The sequence below is a fragment of the Punica granatum genome, chromosome 5 (genome assembly GCF_007655135.1).
Source record: "Punica granatum isolate Tunisia-2019 chromosome 5, ASM765513v2, whole genome shotgun sequence".
Classification (NCBI taxonomy): Eukaryota; Viridiplantae; Streptophyta; class Magnoliopsida; order Myrtales; family Lythraceae; genus Punica; species Punica granatum.
In genome coordinates, this window is record NC_045131.1 from 29,986,710 (window position 1) to 30,004,385 (window position 17,676).

A 17,676-nucleotide genomic window follows, 5' to 3' on the forward strand; every position below is an offset into this window, starting at 1 on the left:
CATTATCTTTTCTACTTGAATTTTACATACATTTGTCTTGAGTAATGAATAAAAATACACTCAGTGATTCATTCGAACTGTAAAATTATTTATAGGGCACACGGCATAAGATATATAACCTCATAACAAGTGGTAAAGTTTCCGATAATGCTAACGGAAAGTCGCGTGACATCGAGGTATCAATATCACTGTGATCTCTCCTGCGATCATTCCAAATTATCTCACCTTTGAGGAACAATTCAGATGGTGATCAATTCTCATTTGTTTGGCAGTATTTTAAATGTGATTTGTCTGAATGGTAATGTTCGAGGATTCCCGAGAATTCCAAATACATGCTAAATACACTTTTAATAATAACAACAAGACCCGAAAGAGAAAATCAAATCTTTGGATTTTGTACGTCTAGCCAAGTATTTTAAATGTGATTGTCTGAATGGTAATATGTTCCTGATTCCCCAGAAATCCAAATACATGCTAAATACACCTTTAGTAATAACAAGAAGACCCAAAAGGGGAAATCAAATCTTTGGATTTTGTATGTCTAGCCAAGTAAATTAAAAGAGGATGGGAGGGAGGGAGTAAGTAAGAAAATTTACGATAAGAGAGCTTTATTCTTTAATGAATAGACTTGACTCGAGTGAATTAGTCGGATCTCAATTCTAATTCCAAATATCAGGAATGAGGGAAGGAGGATGAAGGAAGGAAGGGAGCGAAAAAGAGCAAAGCCGCCCTGAAGAAAAAGTCTCGTACTTTGCTCGCCAACTCCAAACCAACATTTCCTCTGCTCTGTTTCATTACATTTCCTCTTCCCTTCTCTCCATCTTTCTTTTTAATCTAATTTTTTATTTATTTATTTTTACTCTTTCTCACTTCTGCTTTTCCTTCATCGCCGACACACACTTCCTTATTCACTCTTCCTTCCCCCATCTCTGTCTCTGTCCCTCTCTCTCTCTCTCTCTCTCTCTCTCTTCATTACTCTGCCAAGCTACGGATCTCACTGCAGCCCATCACCCACACAGCTTCTCTCTTATTACGGCCTCCCCTCCCTTCTTCTTCTTATTCTTCTTTAATGGCCGCTTCCCTTGGCTTTGATCTCCATTCCCCAGAGGTCTCTGTCCTCCTCCCTTGTTAATGACTGCAAACAATGGTGGTAATGATGACAACCTTAAAGATGGCTCAGCAAAGGCGGCGTTTTTCTCGCTTTCCAGCTGATTCGCCAGCTGGGTTCTGGTTCTTGGCCGCGATCGTGGCCTTTGCTGCTCTGGCTTTAGCCGTCCATGGCTCCACTGATCCTTCTGACGGTAAAAAGCTTCTCTTTTTCTCGGACCCTTTTTTGTAGAATGTACTTACTGTGTGTGTTCCCAAATTGGCCTTTTTGTTCTGAGCTTGTGGTCAGAATTGTTTGCTGATACATTTGCTAGTTTTGGGAGTCTGATCTGTCAATGGAGATGGACTTTTGGAATGTGATCCTGTGGTCCTCTCTTAGTCATCAAACACTTGGCTGTTTGATTCTTGATGGCTACTGGAAAAGAAATGCTCAGAAAGTGTTGCAGGTGTTAGTAGCTGAAAGAAACTTTCCACTGTTGTTTTTCACATATAGACATAGTCCATCATGTGTATGCTCTGTCAATGTGAAGAATGTTTTTCTTTTTCCATCATAACCAGCGAAATTCCACTGTAAAGATAATAACTTTATCCGAGGTTCTCAATGGCCCTTTTGTTATGTTTTCCAGTTCAAGGTCTTCAGGTTCTGTATACTTCATTGAACAGTCCTTCCCAACTTACCAATTGGAAAGCAGCGGCGGTGATCCCTGCGCAGAGTCGTGGAAAGGCGTGACTTGCGAGGGCTCAGCTGTCATTTCAATGTACCGATATCCCTTCTCAATGTCTACTTTGTTTTATTGAATGCAGATTCATTTAGCTGACTAAGTTTTCTTACGATGTGTGGCAGTGAAATTTCGGGTTTGGGGCTTAGTGGAACACTGGGATACTTGCTTACAAACCTTATGTCATTGAGAAACTTGTAAGATATATTCTTCCCTTGTCCCCTTTGATTGATTATCCTTTTTTTTTAATTGTTTGCTGATTGTATTATCTAAACTTAAATTTGCTTTCTGTTTCTTAGTGATTTGAGCAACAACAACATCCATGATGCAATCCCTTACCAGCTGCCCCCAAATCTCACGAGCCTGTAATGTTCGAACCACAGTTCACTTTATATATTTCTGAAGCTGTGAAATTTTTTCAGCTACATGATTAATATGATGAACTCCATGAACTCACATTTATTGCAGTAATCTTGCGGGAAATAACCTTAGCGGGAATCTCCCCTATTCCATCAGCACCATGGTCTCTCTTACCTACTTGTAAGTGTTTTTGTTCTCTACGCTCCCCTTAGTTATTGTCTATTTACTAAGAGTGCCCAGTTCGTTTCAATTGTAATAGCTTCTTCCAATTAATAATCGGGTAATACTGAAATTTTTGTTATAGGAACACGAGCCGCAACTCACTTTCCACTTCAATTGGAGATGTTTTTGCCAATTTGACCAAGTTGGGGACAATGTAAGTTACATTGTGATGTGGCTATGAGTAATATGTGTTGCTGTAGTTCTTTCTTCAAGTATTAATTAATGCCCTCTTGCCACTGCAGAGATCTATCCTTCAATAATTTGTCGGGAGATCTACCCAGTTCATTCACCTCATTGACAAATCTCTCTTCGCTGTGAGTTCGCAAACAATGCCATTGGTTTTCCCACTGTTTCAAATCTCGTGCTTAATTGCAGTCATACTAAATTTGATTCTCCTCAGGTACTTGCAGAGCAATCAACTGACTGGTTCGCTTGATGTATTTACCTCTTTGCCGCTAACTACACTGTGAGTTCTCACCTTTATGAGTTACCAATTTGAAATGTCACTTTGTTCTTGGAGTGACTGTATGCTTTCCGCAGAAATGTCGCTAACAATCACTTCAGCGGATGGATTCCTCAAGAACTCATTTCTATCCCAACATTCATGTAAGGAAGCTGTCACAAGTTTCAGTCTCCGTATGTTATAATTGGTACTGTGGTTTCATTTCTTCGATTGTTTGGTTGGTTTCTTATTTTGCTCTTCCAAATGAATTATTAGATATGGTGGGAATACTTTTGCAAATGGGCCGGCTCCTCCTCCACCACCCTACATGCCACCTCCGCCCGGGAAATCGCGCGAGAATCGGACTCGTTCTGGGTCTAGTCCCCCAAGCACAACAAAGGGTTCCGATAGCTCAACATCGGGTTCAAGTGAAGGATTGGCAACTGGAGCCATTGTGGGTATAGTTGTAGGTGCGCTGCTCTTGGTCCTAGTCCTGGTTCTAGCCTTTTGCTTTTGCTCAAGAAAGAATCGGATGGAGGGCGGCCGTGCCTCCTCCGTCGGAAGTCAGACTACTGCCAAACCTAATGGTGCGTTTAATTTTCGACTTTGATCTTCCTCTCTCTTAAAGCGAATAGATCTATATGAATCAACTACATGTGTTTACTTTCTTTCAAACAAAAGCATTTGAAAGAAGAGAAGGAAAACTAGGTCGTGTTCAAGGACGTTAAGTATTTAAAAGTACTTCAAAGATGGTATTGTTGGCTACTTCTATGGAGGTCAAGTGTCTCAAGGGAGCATGCCAACTAATGTTGAAATGCGTCATGTCCTCCCTTTTGCAGTAAATACAGAGCTGCAAGAGCACAGGGTGAAACCAGCAAGTGCCTCTGTTATAGATCTGAGGCCTCCACCAATAGAGAAATTGGCAGCTGAGAGGGTACAGGGGAATAATGGGTCGATGAAGCGGGTCAACCCCCCCATTACTGCTACATCATACACTGTTGCTGCTCTCCAAACGGCCACTAATAGCTTCAGTCAAGAATCTCTTATTGGTGAAGGTTCCCTTGGTCGAGTTTACAAGGGAGAGTTACCTAATGGAAAGGTACTTTCATCACTTTCCATGAATACGAGTTTTTTTGTTTGCAATATGAGGTTAGCTCCTATTCCGAACATCCATCTAGTTTTCTGTTTTCTTTTGTGGTAAAAGTACATTTTTTGTGGTAAAAGTACATTTTAAAGTCCATTATTTTCCAAGATTTTATGAGTTGGCTAGTTCTCTTACCTCCATACGTAAATGGCTGTATTTTGAAGGGTTATTGGAGAATTATCACTATGTTGCTTTGCATTTATTGAAGATATATATCTATACACAGTGATAATTCCGTGAAAAGAGATTGTTGTTTAATTTGCTGAGACAAAACTACGTAGTTTCATCTTCTGATGGTTTAATGGCTGTATTTTGTCTTCCTTATTTGAGCTTAGACAGCGGCAGTCAAGAAGATCGACAATGCAGCTCTATCGCTACAGGAAGAGGACAACTTTGTTGAAGCTGTCTCGAATATGTCGCGATTGAGACATCCCAACATAGTCTCATTGATCGGCTACTCTGCGGAGCATGGACAGCGTCTCCTAGTCTATGAGTACATAGGAAATGGGAATTTGCACGATATGCTTCACTTTGTCGAAGATAGTGGCAAAATGCTTACGTGGAATGCCCGCGTCCGGATAGCCCTTGGCACTGCCCGTGCACTAGAGTATGTTTATGTCTTAATTCTCTAGATGTTTATCACGCTACATTTTTCTTGTTTCCTGAACAAATTACATGTAAGTAATTGTTTTTCTTCTCTAAACTGAGTTTTCTATGGATGTTATCAGGTACTTGCATGAAGTGTGTTTGCCTTCGGTTGTACATAGAAACTTCAAGTCGGCAAATATTTTACTTGACGAAGAGCTTAATCCTCACTTGTCGGACTGTGGTTTAGCTGCTCTGACCCCAAACACTGAGAGACAGGTAAGAAAAGGGGGTAATTAAAAGCTGAACAAAATTCCTCTTTCACCCTTCTATGCCGATTACTCTGACTTCCTGTCACTCTTCATTTGCAGCTTTCCACTCAAATGGTTGGCTCATTTGGTTATAGCGCTCCTGAGTTTGCCTTGTCCGGAGTATATACCGTTAAGAGCGATGTGTATAGTTTTGGAGTGGTGATGTTGGAGCTCTTGACAGGTCGGAAGCCTCTAGACAGGTATGAAATCAATGCTGATTTTAATTTGTTTTGTGTCGAAAAACTTATGTCGAATTATCTTTCCTTTTTCCCCCCATGCATCGGTTTCTGCCTTTTAGCTCGAGGGTTAGAGCGGAACAATCTCTTGTGAGGTGGGCCACACCGCAGCTCCATGACATAGATGCATTGTCTAAGATGGTTGATCCTGCATTGAATGGCATGTACCCTGCAAAGTCCCTCTCGCGTTTTGCGGACATTATTGCAATTTGTGTACAGGTAATTAAGTCTTCTTTCACGAGTAACATCACTTCCAGGGAGAAGGTGTGCAGATATATATTCATCACGGTGAATCAACAGACGCTAGTAACAGTGGGAAAATTTGAACCTTTTAGATAATCATTATGCCTTCTCTCAATTATTGATCATGCGAGACACTGCTGAAACTTTCAATGAACTAATTTATAATCTCTCTTTCTGTATTCAGCCTGAACCCGAATTCAGGCCACCAATGTCTGAAGTCGTGCAGCAGTTGGTTCGGTTGGTTCAGAGGGCAAGTGTCGTGAAGAGGCGATCAAGCGATGAGTCAGGTTTCACTTACAGGACCCCAGAACACGAGGCAATCGATATGTCATTCTAATCAACCTGTGGTTCTGCCCTTAGCTGAAGTTTTTTCCTCGTCAATGATGCAAATTTTGAATACAACTCTGCGAAGGTTAGTTGATCTGCAGGGTGCCTGATAAATGTATAATCCCATGGAGCTTACCAGGAAAAGAATGTGTGATTATTTCTTTTAAAGATTCTTACTTTCATTTCTTATGATCATGCAAATTGAGGTTATATATTTCTGAATATGCTGCTGCCTTTTGCATCCAAAACTCGATATACGTCTAAGCAAGTTTAGCCAGAAACTTTTCCAGACCTTATATTCTTTTCTTCAGCCGAAGCTAAATAAAATCATCTGGAATGCATCTCTGGAGTTCACTATACAGAAACTGTCCGAATAGTTAATGGTATTCTTACAATGTGATTCAAGCTCCCTGTCCAGACAATTTCACCAAAGCTGAAAGTGCTCATCGCTCGAGTAACATTAACTTCTATGTCAAAATCCCGGGTTTCCCCGGGATTAACTGTAAACCAAGTTGGGTTTAAGCTTATAGTCGTCCCATTCGGGGGAAGGACTGAGCCTAAGTAAGTCTCCTGCACTGTCCCAACGTTTTTTATGCTCCTCTGAACTGTCCTGGATTTGTTTAGCGCTGATATGGTAACTGAGGGAAGGTTGAGGTCTGATGGGTGGGCGAGTGTCCGAGTGCAGGGTTCCCCTGTTGCTGCTTGAACCACCGATGGGCGAATGCCCGGTATCGAGCACAAGAAACCAATATAGTCTTCATATTCTGCATCACAAAAAAAAATTATATCAGCAGAAAGCGAGAATGGATGGTTGAAATCAGTTTGCCTGGACTGGGTAGATGTGGGTAAATGCAATTACCTGAATAGAAAACCAGGCCAGGATCGATTGCTCCTGTGGGGTTGATGTGGCCTGAACCGATTGCGAAAGGAGTAGAGGTGGTGAGGCTGAAATCAAAACCCTCAGACATTATAATGTTACCGAAGTTGTCATGTTTAATCGCAGTAGTAGACATCGCTGAAGCTATCATAGAGGGTGTCCATGTCGGGCGAGACTGCTTGATCAGAGCAGCAATACCGGCAACATGAGGAGTTGCCATGCTCGTCCCTGATAGTAGCGCGAAACTGTGTCCTGAAAGGTACCATAGAATCAGTATATGTAGAGATAAACCTTTCGATTGGTTTCAATCAGGACCATATCTTGATCATAATAAAGACTAGGCAGACCTCTTAGGAGTTGCTCCGAGACACTCATGGGACTCCAAGCAGCCCACACCTGGCGGCCTGGGGCGAGAATATCGGGCTTTAATACATCGATGAGGTTCTTGTAAACATCGATGAAGTCAGGTCCTCGGGAAGAGAACCGGCTGACAGTGGGAGCTCTTCTGGTGAATGCAGCAGCTCGTCCCTCTCCGATGGCAGCTCTCGCTCTGAAGTTGGTCACGGCCCCTGCCCTGTCCCGGGAAGTTTGCCGTTGGTAGTATTGCAATATTACCTGCATCAGGAGAATGCCGCAGTTTTTCTCTTTAAATTCAGGTCTGAAAGCTCCATCCTTTTCGAGCGATGGAACTATAAAGGAGACATACTTCTTCACGGACTCGATCCACACAATAATTTCACACGAACAAGTTCCTTGAACAATACATATGTGTACCTTGACGTCGGAAACATTCGGGATCATTATCCCCGGGACGGGGAATGGTATAGGCTCCACTATGAAGTCTCCATACTTCGGGTTGGCCACCAGAACGAAACCTGTGAAGTGTAGATCTCTGGCTGTGCTTAGAATTGCGGAAACGCTGGAGGTCTGATTGATGAAGCCACTCGAGAAGGTACAAATAACTACGCTGCCTTGCACTATAAGAGGGTCAAATGCTTCCGGATATTGGCATTCCTCCGTGTACGGCGGTGTCCTCGGAAAGGTCCCATTCCGCTTGACAGCATCCTGCGCCAATACGAGCCTGTACATAAAGAGACCGCTCCCGAGGGTTGGTCCTAATCATTCAGACGGGCAAGACATGTCAACCCGACAGTAGAACTTCAGCCACGCATATGGAAGAACCTCATGTTGGGACATAAGACGAATAAGGTACCTGACAATCCCACTCCTCCGACTCTCGTACCATTTCCAAGGAGAAGGGACCCAGTGTAGGTTCTGTCTGTGGAGGAAGCGGCCGCGCCAACCACCCATGGGCTGTAGGAGATCACCGAGGAAGGTGATGGGCCACTGTTTCCAGCCGCTTGGACTACGAACACTCCAGCCCTCCGTGCAAACAGCATCACTATGTCGAACATGCCCAATACCGTGAGCGTGCTCTGTGGCGGCTGGACCGGTCCCACCGATAGAGTCAATATGTCCACTCCATCATAAATGGCCTGTCATATTGCATAAAATTTGTGAAATTCAAAGTATTACACAATATCAATAAATTTTTCGCCAGAGATTTTCCGAACAAGTATCAATTTTTTGTACTAAGGAAATTAGTAGATCGGTTCTGAAATGGAGATGGATGAAGGGGATTAATTGTGCTAATTACCTGATCAATTGCTGCAATCACATCTGTTAAGGTCCCTATTGTTGGGAACATTGCCTTATAAACAGCAATTCTGTGGCAAAGAATGTTTAAAATTAAACTGTCAATTCGATAAAAAGCATTTGTAAATATCTGTCAATTAGTAAATCCAAATGTCTCAGTCTTATGACCGAAGATTTGAATAATGTCTAAGCATGCTGGAAGAGAAATGGAATTATTAAAAAGGATTGATACATCCATATGAGGTTTACTATTGGCCATGGTATATTTTGTAGCGTGAGGGACCGGAATTAACGAACTTTACATCACCTTGCAGCAGGGGCCATCCCGCTCGAGAGTCCATACAAAAAGCCGTTCACGACGACCGGGACGTCTGCATTCCCAGCTGCTATGGAAGCTACATGACTGCTCACATAGAATTACAACTCAATTATACACTTCTTCTTCCCCAGTGAAAATGAAATTTTAAATAATTATATGCAAAATTGGTAAAAATTTGTCACTATCAGTATCAGCCTACCCGGGATGAACAAAAGAGTTGACATTTCATGCTGGGCCGGGTATTGTAATGAGCTTGGCCCATACAATTGGGCCCTATCAGGCCCATTACTAAAAACGCCCAGATTGAACAAGATCCTAACTAATCCAATAATCCAAATGAAAATATTTTCAATTAATAATTTTTATATAAATTTTTTTTTAAGAAAAAATAATTGCCAAATGAAATCGCGATCTTGGTCTTACATATGGTACCAGAGTACGGTTTGTGCTGCATGCCCAGTTGAATAGTTTACGTTCATCAGAACCCGAGCAGCTTGAGCCATATATACTCGACTCGATCATTTTCATAAAACCATATACATTAGTTTCTCTTTAAAGATTTTTTTTTATTGCATTTCAATTGGGAAATGTAAAAACACCATCAGCTGATGCATATTATATGATGATATACCTGCCATGCCCGACTGCATCAAATGGTGAGAGGAAGTCGACCGACCGGTTCAAGGGAGCGACGGCCTGGGCCCCGGCGGAGAAGAACCTCGCGGAGGCTATCTTCCCATTGCATGAGGTGGCGGGGAACTGAGGGCCAGTCTCACACTTTCCCAAGAAACGAGATGCGTTCGCTGGCCCACATGAAACACCATTCGACTGGCGAGCTGAGAAGCTCGGGTGTAACGGGTTGATGCCTGTGTCGACAAACCCGATCACGATCCCTTCCCCCGCGGTTCTCCCTCCTCCTTGCTGCTTCCACAGTCCTTCCGGCAGCCCTAGGAACTCCGGCGTGTAGGTTGTCATCATCTCGGCTCCTCTATCCCTCTCCATTAGCTTCACTCCTAGAGCCTTTTTCAGCTTCTTAGCCTGCAAAATTCATGTTATGATACAGTTCATGCTGCTATATATGGAATCCGATGTCCACGGTGCAAACCAACCTCAGACAGGGTGGCATGGACGGCGAAGCCATTTACGACGTGTTTGAAGCTGTAGAGCTTGTCGTAGGTTCCATTCCTGAGAGTGTTCTGGAGAAGTTGGTCATGAGACTTCACCAGCTTCTCTGCACAAGCCCTAGACATCTCTCTACCCCATCCCATGCAGAAGAAAGACAACATAAAAGATCAACCTTCCTACCAAATTGCGTTTCGGTATAACAGTTATCAGATGTACATGCGTATGACACTGAACTGACCACGGTCACAGTTACGAGTGTGTTCTGACCTGTTCATCTGCGGTCTATGCAAACATTCTCTAGCTTGACGGCAATTTGTAGAACCTCCATGAAAGGCAACAGGCTCTCCTTCCATCAGGACTAAGTATATGCCTCTCTTTTCTATGGTTTCGATGCTGGCAACGACCACGGAAATCGCAAGCAGGATCAGGAACGTGATTATCGCGAGATGTTCTTGGGAAATCTTAGCCATAATTGTCATAACGAGGTGCGCCAGTAATGGAATATCTTGGTCTGAGATGTAGCTTTAACTTGTAATAATGGTGAGTGAGGTCCTTAAATGTGAATAAAGCTACTTTCTATTGCACAAATTCATCCTAGTTTAAGGAACAGTTCAGGGTGTAACGTATGTCTTGTTTTATGTCCTTGCCATCTATGGCTTGGTCGAGAAATTATTGCTTACAGTAAAAGTCCAAAACATGAAAAGAATGTATAACGCAGTGATACATGCTCTCCCCCGGTAATAAAAATATTTCAAGTTCGATAATCAATGGGACTATCCGTGCCTAATTATTTATAATTAAAATTTATATTTTATTATACTAGGTTCATCGGTTTCCCTTGTGATAAAAATAAAAATAAAAAATCCAACACATGATTTATGCTACTCATCCAATCGTGTCTTGAGTAACTCGTTAAGCCCACCTACCCGAGTTCCTGCAATTGAGGAAAAGCATTCCTCCAATCAACATAGATTGGTTCAAATAGTTTGAAGTTTGTTCCTCTAAAATAAGATATTAGGAGAGCTTTACTCTCTTAGTGGGTTGATCCGGCTCGAACTCAATCAGTCGAGATCTATTGAACTTTCGAATGCCATAGTGTACAAAAAAAAAAGTTTTGAGTTCAAATTTTGTAAATGGAGAAAATCTACATACAATGGTGCACACAAAAGGGGAAAAAAAAAAAAGGTCACGAGTTCAAGTATTATAAATGGAGAAAATCCGCGCAGTAAGAATTTTAGTATTTAGTGGGCCAACTCGGCTCGAACTAGATTAATCAGAGTTCACTAGATTTTCAAATATCACATGATGCACGCTGAAAAAGCATTCCTCCTAAATTATCAACTGTGACTCATTCTGTACACAACGTCAAGTAAAACTGTTGGTCTAATTATCTAACTCTAAAACAAGATGTCTATGATTATAATCACTTATGGGCTACGGGCCTAACGACTCGAGTCCAAGCCCATCGTGAAAGTCTGCTATGATGGCCCATCATGCCAAGAGTAAGCGACGAGGCCCAAGCCCAAGACTAGCTTGGGCCTAGTCAAGTATCTACAGGACAGGTAGCATGATCTTTCATGTTTCCGCAGTCAGAATAGTTCGTATAATCAAATATTCACCGAATATATTTCTACCCAAGTATATCGAAAATATCCATATATATCCTCTCTCCTATATAAGCATGTTAGGTTATTTATGGTTAATGCAATACTGAAATAAATCCTATACTGACTTAAGAATCGGAGGGGGAATCAAGGAACACCCTCGACGTCCTTCGTGCAGGTTAGCTTGGAGCGTTATTCGTGAGGATAGGATCGTGAAGACCATCAAAACCTGAAGCTCGGATCCCCATTCCATCATAATGGCAATCAATTTGTTTGTTCATCTGGTCATGCATCGACTCTAAAACAAGATGTATATGATTATAATTACCAATGTCGATAAATTTGTTTGTTCATCGGGGTCATGCAACTATAATTACGAAGTACTAAATGCAAGACTGGCACATATTAGGGGTGTGCACAGATACCGAGTATACTCGAAACCGGTCGGAACCTACCCGTTAAAGTAGAGTCCGAGTAACTCATATTGAAAATATGATAGATCCGAGTATTAAAATAAAGAACCAATGAAAACCGATTCCGGTTTTGATTATGACATATAGGATACCCAGAATCGGAACCGAATAATAGTTACCAATAAAAAAATCACTGATAGTCTACCCTCTTTGTTTATGGAGTTGAACACAACTCCGCTCTACTCTCTTATTTTTATTTTTCTTCAAAAAGGACCCCAGCTTTATTTTCTTTGAAAAATTGCCCCAACCTCTTCCCAACAAATCCTCTCTTTGGCTCGTCTTCTTCCCAAAGTTCTCATCCTTACACCTCAACTTGAAGGCCATTTCAAATCTATCAATGAGTTGGGTCCTACATTTTTGCATATTGAAGGCTCAATGCCCTCTTATCATCAAGAACTGTAACAATTTTTTTTTTTTATAATAATTTTTAGGTAAAGAGGCTATGATTCGAAGCAAGGGGGTTTAGATCAAAGCCAAATGTGACTCGAGTCAAAGCAACAAAGCTTCCATTGAATCCTTACTGTTGCGATTCCAAGGCATAAAGGGCTTCGATCGAAGCCATTTGTGCCTCGAATGCAGTAACAAGGGTGATTGAAGCCCTTTAAGACTCGAATCAAAGCAACAAGGCTCCCATCGAACCCCTGATGCTTCGATTCAAGGCAAAGGGGCTTCAATCGAACCCCCGTTCTTCTTCTTTGAAGGAAGGGGGAAAAAATATGAATAATAATAATAATAATAATAATAAAGAATTTACATGTTCCAACAAGGTATTCGGAATCTGTGGTATAATACAAGTTCCGGGTAAATTCCGGTTCCAAGATTCAAAAGGGTAGGGTTTGGTTCCAAAATCTTGAAACATGTCCATCACAAGGCAGTGTTTGGGTATCGTGAAAAATACAAGATATCCAGACCCGATCACTCCTAGAGCATACTCACGAGCTAAAATCTTTAGACATATCAAAAAGAGGGGTCACCAGTTTCATAATAGATTATAGGTGCATAAAATATCTGTGACAACCTTAGTAGAGATTCTTCTGCAGCCACCTTAGCGGAAGTTTCCTCCTTAAGAAATTTCGAATATTTTAACAATATATTTAGTTAAAGTTGATCTCTTCATAATTATATTTTAATTAAAATTTTTCAGTTATTTTCATAATACAAGATGATAATGTCTTACAAAATTTATATAACCAAAATTGGAGTTCCCACGACTTTTAGAATAAGAGCCTTTTGTCTTGACCTTGTGAAGATAATGCGAGCATGTAAGCACAAATAGTAAGGTTTTTTTTTTTTCCTTAAACACTATTTATAGATTATTTTTCAACTTTCAAAACAGAAAAGACTTTTGAGGTTCTATGAGTATAGTGGCACGATAATAAGAAGACATTCGTCGTGTTGTAATTTGTGAAAATTTTAAAAGCTACTCAATCATGAACTATCTCTAATCTATGTAATATATTCCAAGGTGTTGCTTCGGCTTTTATAATTGTATGTAGAATTAGAGACTTTTTCTTTTTTACGTATATCCTATTATCCGAAAGTTCCAAGGTCTATCAGAGTGAATTCTTGTCATCTACAAGACAGACTTGAGCCCGACATCTTAATTAAAGAAAACAAGCGTAAAACCTCTTAAACTTAAACAAACTCAAACGTGGTATTTGGGGATTTAACTGAACCCCTCAAGAACAATGTGAATTATTGACCGAAGTATAAAATTTCCTTGTTTATAAGTACTAATAATCTATCCATCAGGTTCCAGAAATTGAGAAGATACAGTTCTATTTTAAGCTCCCGCGATGCTTTTCTTCTGGAACCGAAGTAGCAGATTCAAGGTACGTATTTCTTTTACCAAATCCAACGAAAATCATGAGGACGCAAAGATTAATTATAAAACTTCACAGTTGCTTCGATAAAAAGTCGATGAGAATCCAGAGCACGCACTCCCTGGTTCAGAACACACAGACATAAGAGCAAAGCTCCAAAAGCTCCCTCTTTACATCACAAGCAGAAGTTTTACAACAGCATACCTCCTAAAAAGCTAACCTGAAAGAGTCCATAGAAACCCTAACATAAGCACAGTTCACTAAAGAGTCGGTTCCTTTCCGAGGCAAACCAAGGTCCACCAACACTGTACACCTCACCTCACACACAAGCATTCTACTCGCTAAAATTTCCAAAGGGTCATTCTTTCGAGCAAAATAAGGCGAGCTGATTGATGCCTTTATCTCTTCCTGCGCTTCGATTCCACCTGCAAAAGAATTAAGATTATTTAGAAAGCACATCCCGATGAATGCCAATGCTTCCCCGCATCCAGTATAGCCAACTTTTCCACAATATCCTTACATTTGTTCAGCTATAAATTAGACAGAATCCATAAGTACATTATTATCAGGAGAATAGAGAACCTAAAGCACATAACAATTTGAGCAGAGCAATTCAACAAACCAAGTTTCTTGTTGAAAGACCGTTTTAAGCGAAACTCAAAGAAAGGAACCGAGCAATCTGAATCCAACATGCGCATATCACCTTGAACTCCATAACAATAACAATATAAAAGGCAGTTTTCTATCTATAAGCTGCAATGCACAAGTCCAACTATATTATCATTCAAATACAATCATCTAACGGAACCCGAGAAATTAAGAGAAAGTTACTTTTGTACTTTTCTTGATAAGCACATATAGGGTCCACTTAGTTAAGCAGCCTACCATAATTCCTCTTCCTCTCATTCTTGTTGATAAAAGAATATACCTCAAGTAGCAAGGACCTCAAATCATAATAATAAGTAAACATTCAGACAAACAAAAGGACCAACACTTGTATTGGATGAAAGAATGAAATATTCTGCAGAGTCCATGAATGACTAGTCTACATTCACAGATTAAAAAGCATGATGCATCAGCCTTAATCAGCTTTCTACCGCTCCAAGATAAGGAAAAGAAAAACTTAAAAGAGAACAGTATAACTGTGACTTGGCTTAGAAATGCTGAAGATCTGAGAAAGAGTACGTAATCATATACTGTTTGCTAGCAGAATTGGCATTCACTTTATATCCAATAGCTGGTAAACACATGAAGAGGACACAGGAAATAAGTACAAATGCAGATTTCCATGTCAGCTCCACTCTCCAACAAGACAAAATTATCACAAGCATTACAACAAATTCTGGCAACAGAGAACACCCCTTTTACCAGGTAAACAGGAACACGCAAGGACCTCAGCAAAGCAGGATAAAAAAATTGATTTTCATGCATTTAGAAAAACAAATAAAAATCATAAAAGAGAAATGGAAATCTTGAACGCAAAAAAAATTGTTCATATAAGCAAAGAGCTCAGTATCCGGCATTTGCAGTCACAGATAATTAACATTGCAGTTTCTCATGAAAAATTTCCAGTATCAAACTACATTTCAAAGGAAGCTTCTATATTTTCCTCTAACTGAACTCGAAGCATTAGATGTCTCTAACATTAAATTATTCTTCAACATATTGCACCCATAATGAGATTGACCTTCATTATTTTTTGTACTTCAAGATGAAGTTAGTGGAGATATTTCACCCCGAGGCTAAAAATCAATTAACCTGCGTACCTACATCCATTACACCATCAGAAAATACATGTATATACACGTCTTATTGCCTTAAAAAATAGCCTCAATCGATCAAAGCTTTGAAAAGCAGCAAAACCAACCAAGACAATTCAAGATATTCTTTCATTTGCAAAGTTTTTTTTTCCATAGAGATATTGAAGCTGGTCTTTGAGGTGGATACTTGTTGGAGACATAAACAGAAAATTACAATATTGGCACTCTAATAAACTATGTCGAAATTACAACCAATAATTATCACCTTCATATCAGCTGCTGGGGATGCAGTAAATCCATTCTCTGCTCGTTTGGCATCATCATCAGAACATTCAGCACATACAAAGTGATCTAGCCGTTTTGCTTCTTCAATGGTCATACCAACACAAGCTGGATGATACCTGGCAATAAGGAAATTTTGAAAACAATTAGCAGTCAAGGAACATGTAAGCAAACACCATGCAGAAAGTTCTCTACCTTGTGACTACCAAAGGGGAACTGCAGCATCAGTGTCTCCAATGTGTTATGTAGGAAATATCAATAAGAGGCTCCGAGTATCTTATGCAAGGAAAGGTTGCAGGTCCAATGCGAAAGCAGCATTTGCTCCCCTTTCTCTCAGTAAGTGACAGATTCATTGTGTAAAACATGCTGTAATTTTCATACAGTTTTTGGATTTGGAATATTCTTTTCCCTTATATATATTCTTTCAGGACCATTTTTTCCTCCAATCAAGATTCATAACACATCCCTCAGTAATGGAAACGTTTGCAACATCGGCAAGGTGGACCCTTTTGTTAGGATAGAGGATTCTACATTAAGATATTCTTTTCAAAATCAAGGAACCTCCTTTCATCAACAACCCAACCCAAGTAAGCATCAAAGGCACATACTACCAGCAAATGCGGAGCAAAGGGAATAGAACAAGTACCAGTCCTTGCACCCCTCGCATTGCACCATCAGGTCATCTGGATTGTACGGCATCTCACACTTGCAATACCTTCATTGAACACATAGATGAGTCAAGCAACACATGAAACTGCCCATAATGAGAAAAACCAAACGGTTCTATCGTAATGCAAAACGTTTTCATCATTTGCTGCGGAAAAAGGTTGAACGGGTCAAAGCGAGAATTTTCCTGGGTCAATGGAAAAATGCAGCCTTTGAATTTTTCATATTTGCATTTCGTCCTTCCGTTGAAGACACTTGTCCGTAACCGAAGGACACAAAATACAGTAAAACGACACAAATGAAGGCAAGAAACGACGGGGCTCAGCAAATGAGGAAGACTCACACGGCCACTCTATCAGGCGTGAAGGCGCCAGTAGCAGCCTTGTACTCGAATCTGCAGTAATAGTCCTCGGCGCCGACGTTTTCAAGCTTCGTGTAGTTCTTGAAGGAGTGGACAATACACTTGCCCTCGATGGTGTGAGCGCTCTGGATGTCGTAGTGGTCGGAGAGGAAGAGCTCCTTAGCTCCGTGGAACTGGCGCCTTCCCCCAATGGACTCCTCGGGGCGGTAGTACCACCTGACCCTGACCTTGACGTTGTTCCGGCTGTCGGACTCGATCTTCTCGACCCGGGCGACGTAGGGTGGCTTCCCGGTGTCGGAGGGCCGCATCAGGACGCAATCGCCGGCCCTCACGACCTTGTTGGTGCCCCTGATGGTGTAGGAGTCGAGGTCCTTCTTGCCGGGCTTGGGCTTGGGCATGAGGCCGGGTCGGGTCTTCGCCATTTGGGGACAGTGCGCGGCGGGGCTTCGCTAGGGCTTCCGGGACAATGCAAGGATTTGGAGCTTAATTTAATGGCGGTGGAGAGTGGGAGCGGAGATTCAGAAACCCTAGATTTCCGGAAGGGGAAGAGGAGGAAGATGAAGAGAAGCCTTAGACCTCATGAGAGAGATTGGGGAGAGAGAGAAGTGGACTGTGAGAAAGTCCAGCTTTTTTTTATTGCAGAGTTTTTTTTCAGTAGTTAATATTTATAAAAAAAAATTTAACGTAAGTTTCAATTTTAAAAAAAGACAGTAAATTCAAATTCTCACTTTTGGGGCTAAATAAAATTTTCATTTATTATTGGCCTGCCAAAAATGTAAAGATTTTGGTCTATCAAGTGAAAGCAAGTGAAAATGTTCCGAATTTGGGGGTTGATTATCATGTTAAATAAATTTTCAAATTGAAGACCTTAAAAGTGGACAATTTAAAAACTGTGATATTATCAGTGGACGGTATCAGATTTCCGCTGGAGTTTGTAATTGACATAATTTAGTACCTCTAAAAATTATACTTAATCCTATCTTGATTAAGTTTGGTATTTGAATGTGATAAAATGATTCAGTTTGATAGATATA

At 40.9% G+C, this 17,676-nt stretch overlaps 3 protein-coding genes across 4 annotated transcripts; 1 reads left to right on the forward strand and 2 right to left on the reverse strand.

Annotated features, from left to right (window-relative positions):
* Positions 1–822: 822 nt before the first annotated feature.
* LOC116208421 (protein STRUBBELIG-RECEPTOR FAMILY 8) lies at positions 823–5,920 on the forward strand. Of its 2 annotated transcripts, XM_031541858.1 has the most exons (16): positions 823–1,301; positions 1,734–1,865; positions 1,952–2,023; positions 2,126–2,191; positions 2,295–2,366; positions 2,491–2,562; positions 2,651–2,722; positions 2,809–2,874; positions 2,949–3,014; positions 3,127–3,437; positions 3,690–3,949; positions 4,330–4,601; positions 4,723–4,858; positions 4,951–5,090; positions 5,189–5,345; positions 5,554–5,920. In XM_031541858.1, the coding sequence occupies exons 3-16, from the start codon at positions 2,007–2,009 to the stop codon at positions 5,704–5,706; spliced, it is 1,860 nt and encodes a 619-aa protein (XP_031397718.1). In that variant the 5' UTR covers positions 823–1,301; positions 1,734–1,865; positions 1,952–2,006; the 3' UTR covers positions 5,707–5,920. The 2 variants fall into 2 exon arrangements, with proteins under 2 accessions (XP_031397718.1, XP_031397717.1); XM_031541857.1 differs by lacking the exons at positions 823–1,301; positions 1,734–1,865 and having other exon boundaries at positions 1,934–2,023.
* A 37-nt stretch (positions 5,921–5,957) lies between these two features.
* On the reverse strand, positions 5,958–10,212 carry LOC116208420 (subtilisin-like protease SBT2.4). The gene is made up of 10 exons (XM_031541856.1): positions 9,941–10,212; positions 9,658–9,802; positions 9,180–9,586; positions 8,537–8,632; positions 8,231–8,300; positions 7,787–8,069; positions 7,348–7,688; positions 6,921–7,188; positions 6,556–6,825; positions 5,958–6,460 (listed from the first exon to the last, which is right to left on the reverse strand). Exons 1-10 carry the CDS (start codon positions 10,150–10,152, stop codon positions 6,051–6,053), a joined length of 2,502 nt encoding a protein of 833 aa, XP_031397716.1. The 5' UTR covers positions 10,153–10,212; the 3' UTR covers positions 5,958–6,050.
* A 3,419-nt stretch (positions 10,213–13,631) lies between these two features.
* Positions 13,632–17,270, reverse strand: LOC116208679 (chromatin remodeling protein EBS). The gene is made up of 4 exons (XM_031542220.1): positions 16,625–17,270; positions 16,262–16,330; positions 15,599–15,734; positions 13,632–13,998 (listed from the first exon to the last, which is right to left on the reverse strand). Exons 1-4 carry the CDS (start codon positions 17,062–17,064, stop codon positions 13,972–13,974), a joined length of 672 nt encoding a protein of 223 aa, XP_031398080.1. The 5' UTR covers positions 17,065–17,270; the 3' UTR covers positions 13,632–13,971.
* Positions 17,271–17,676: the final 406 nt, after the last annotated feature.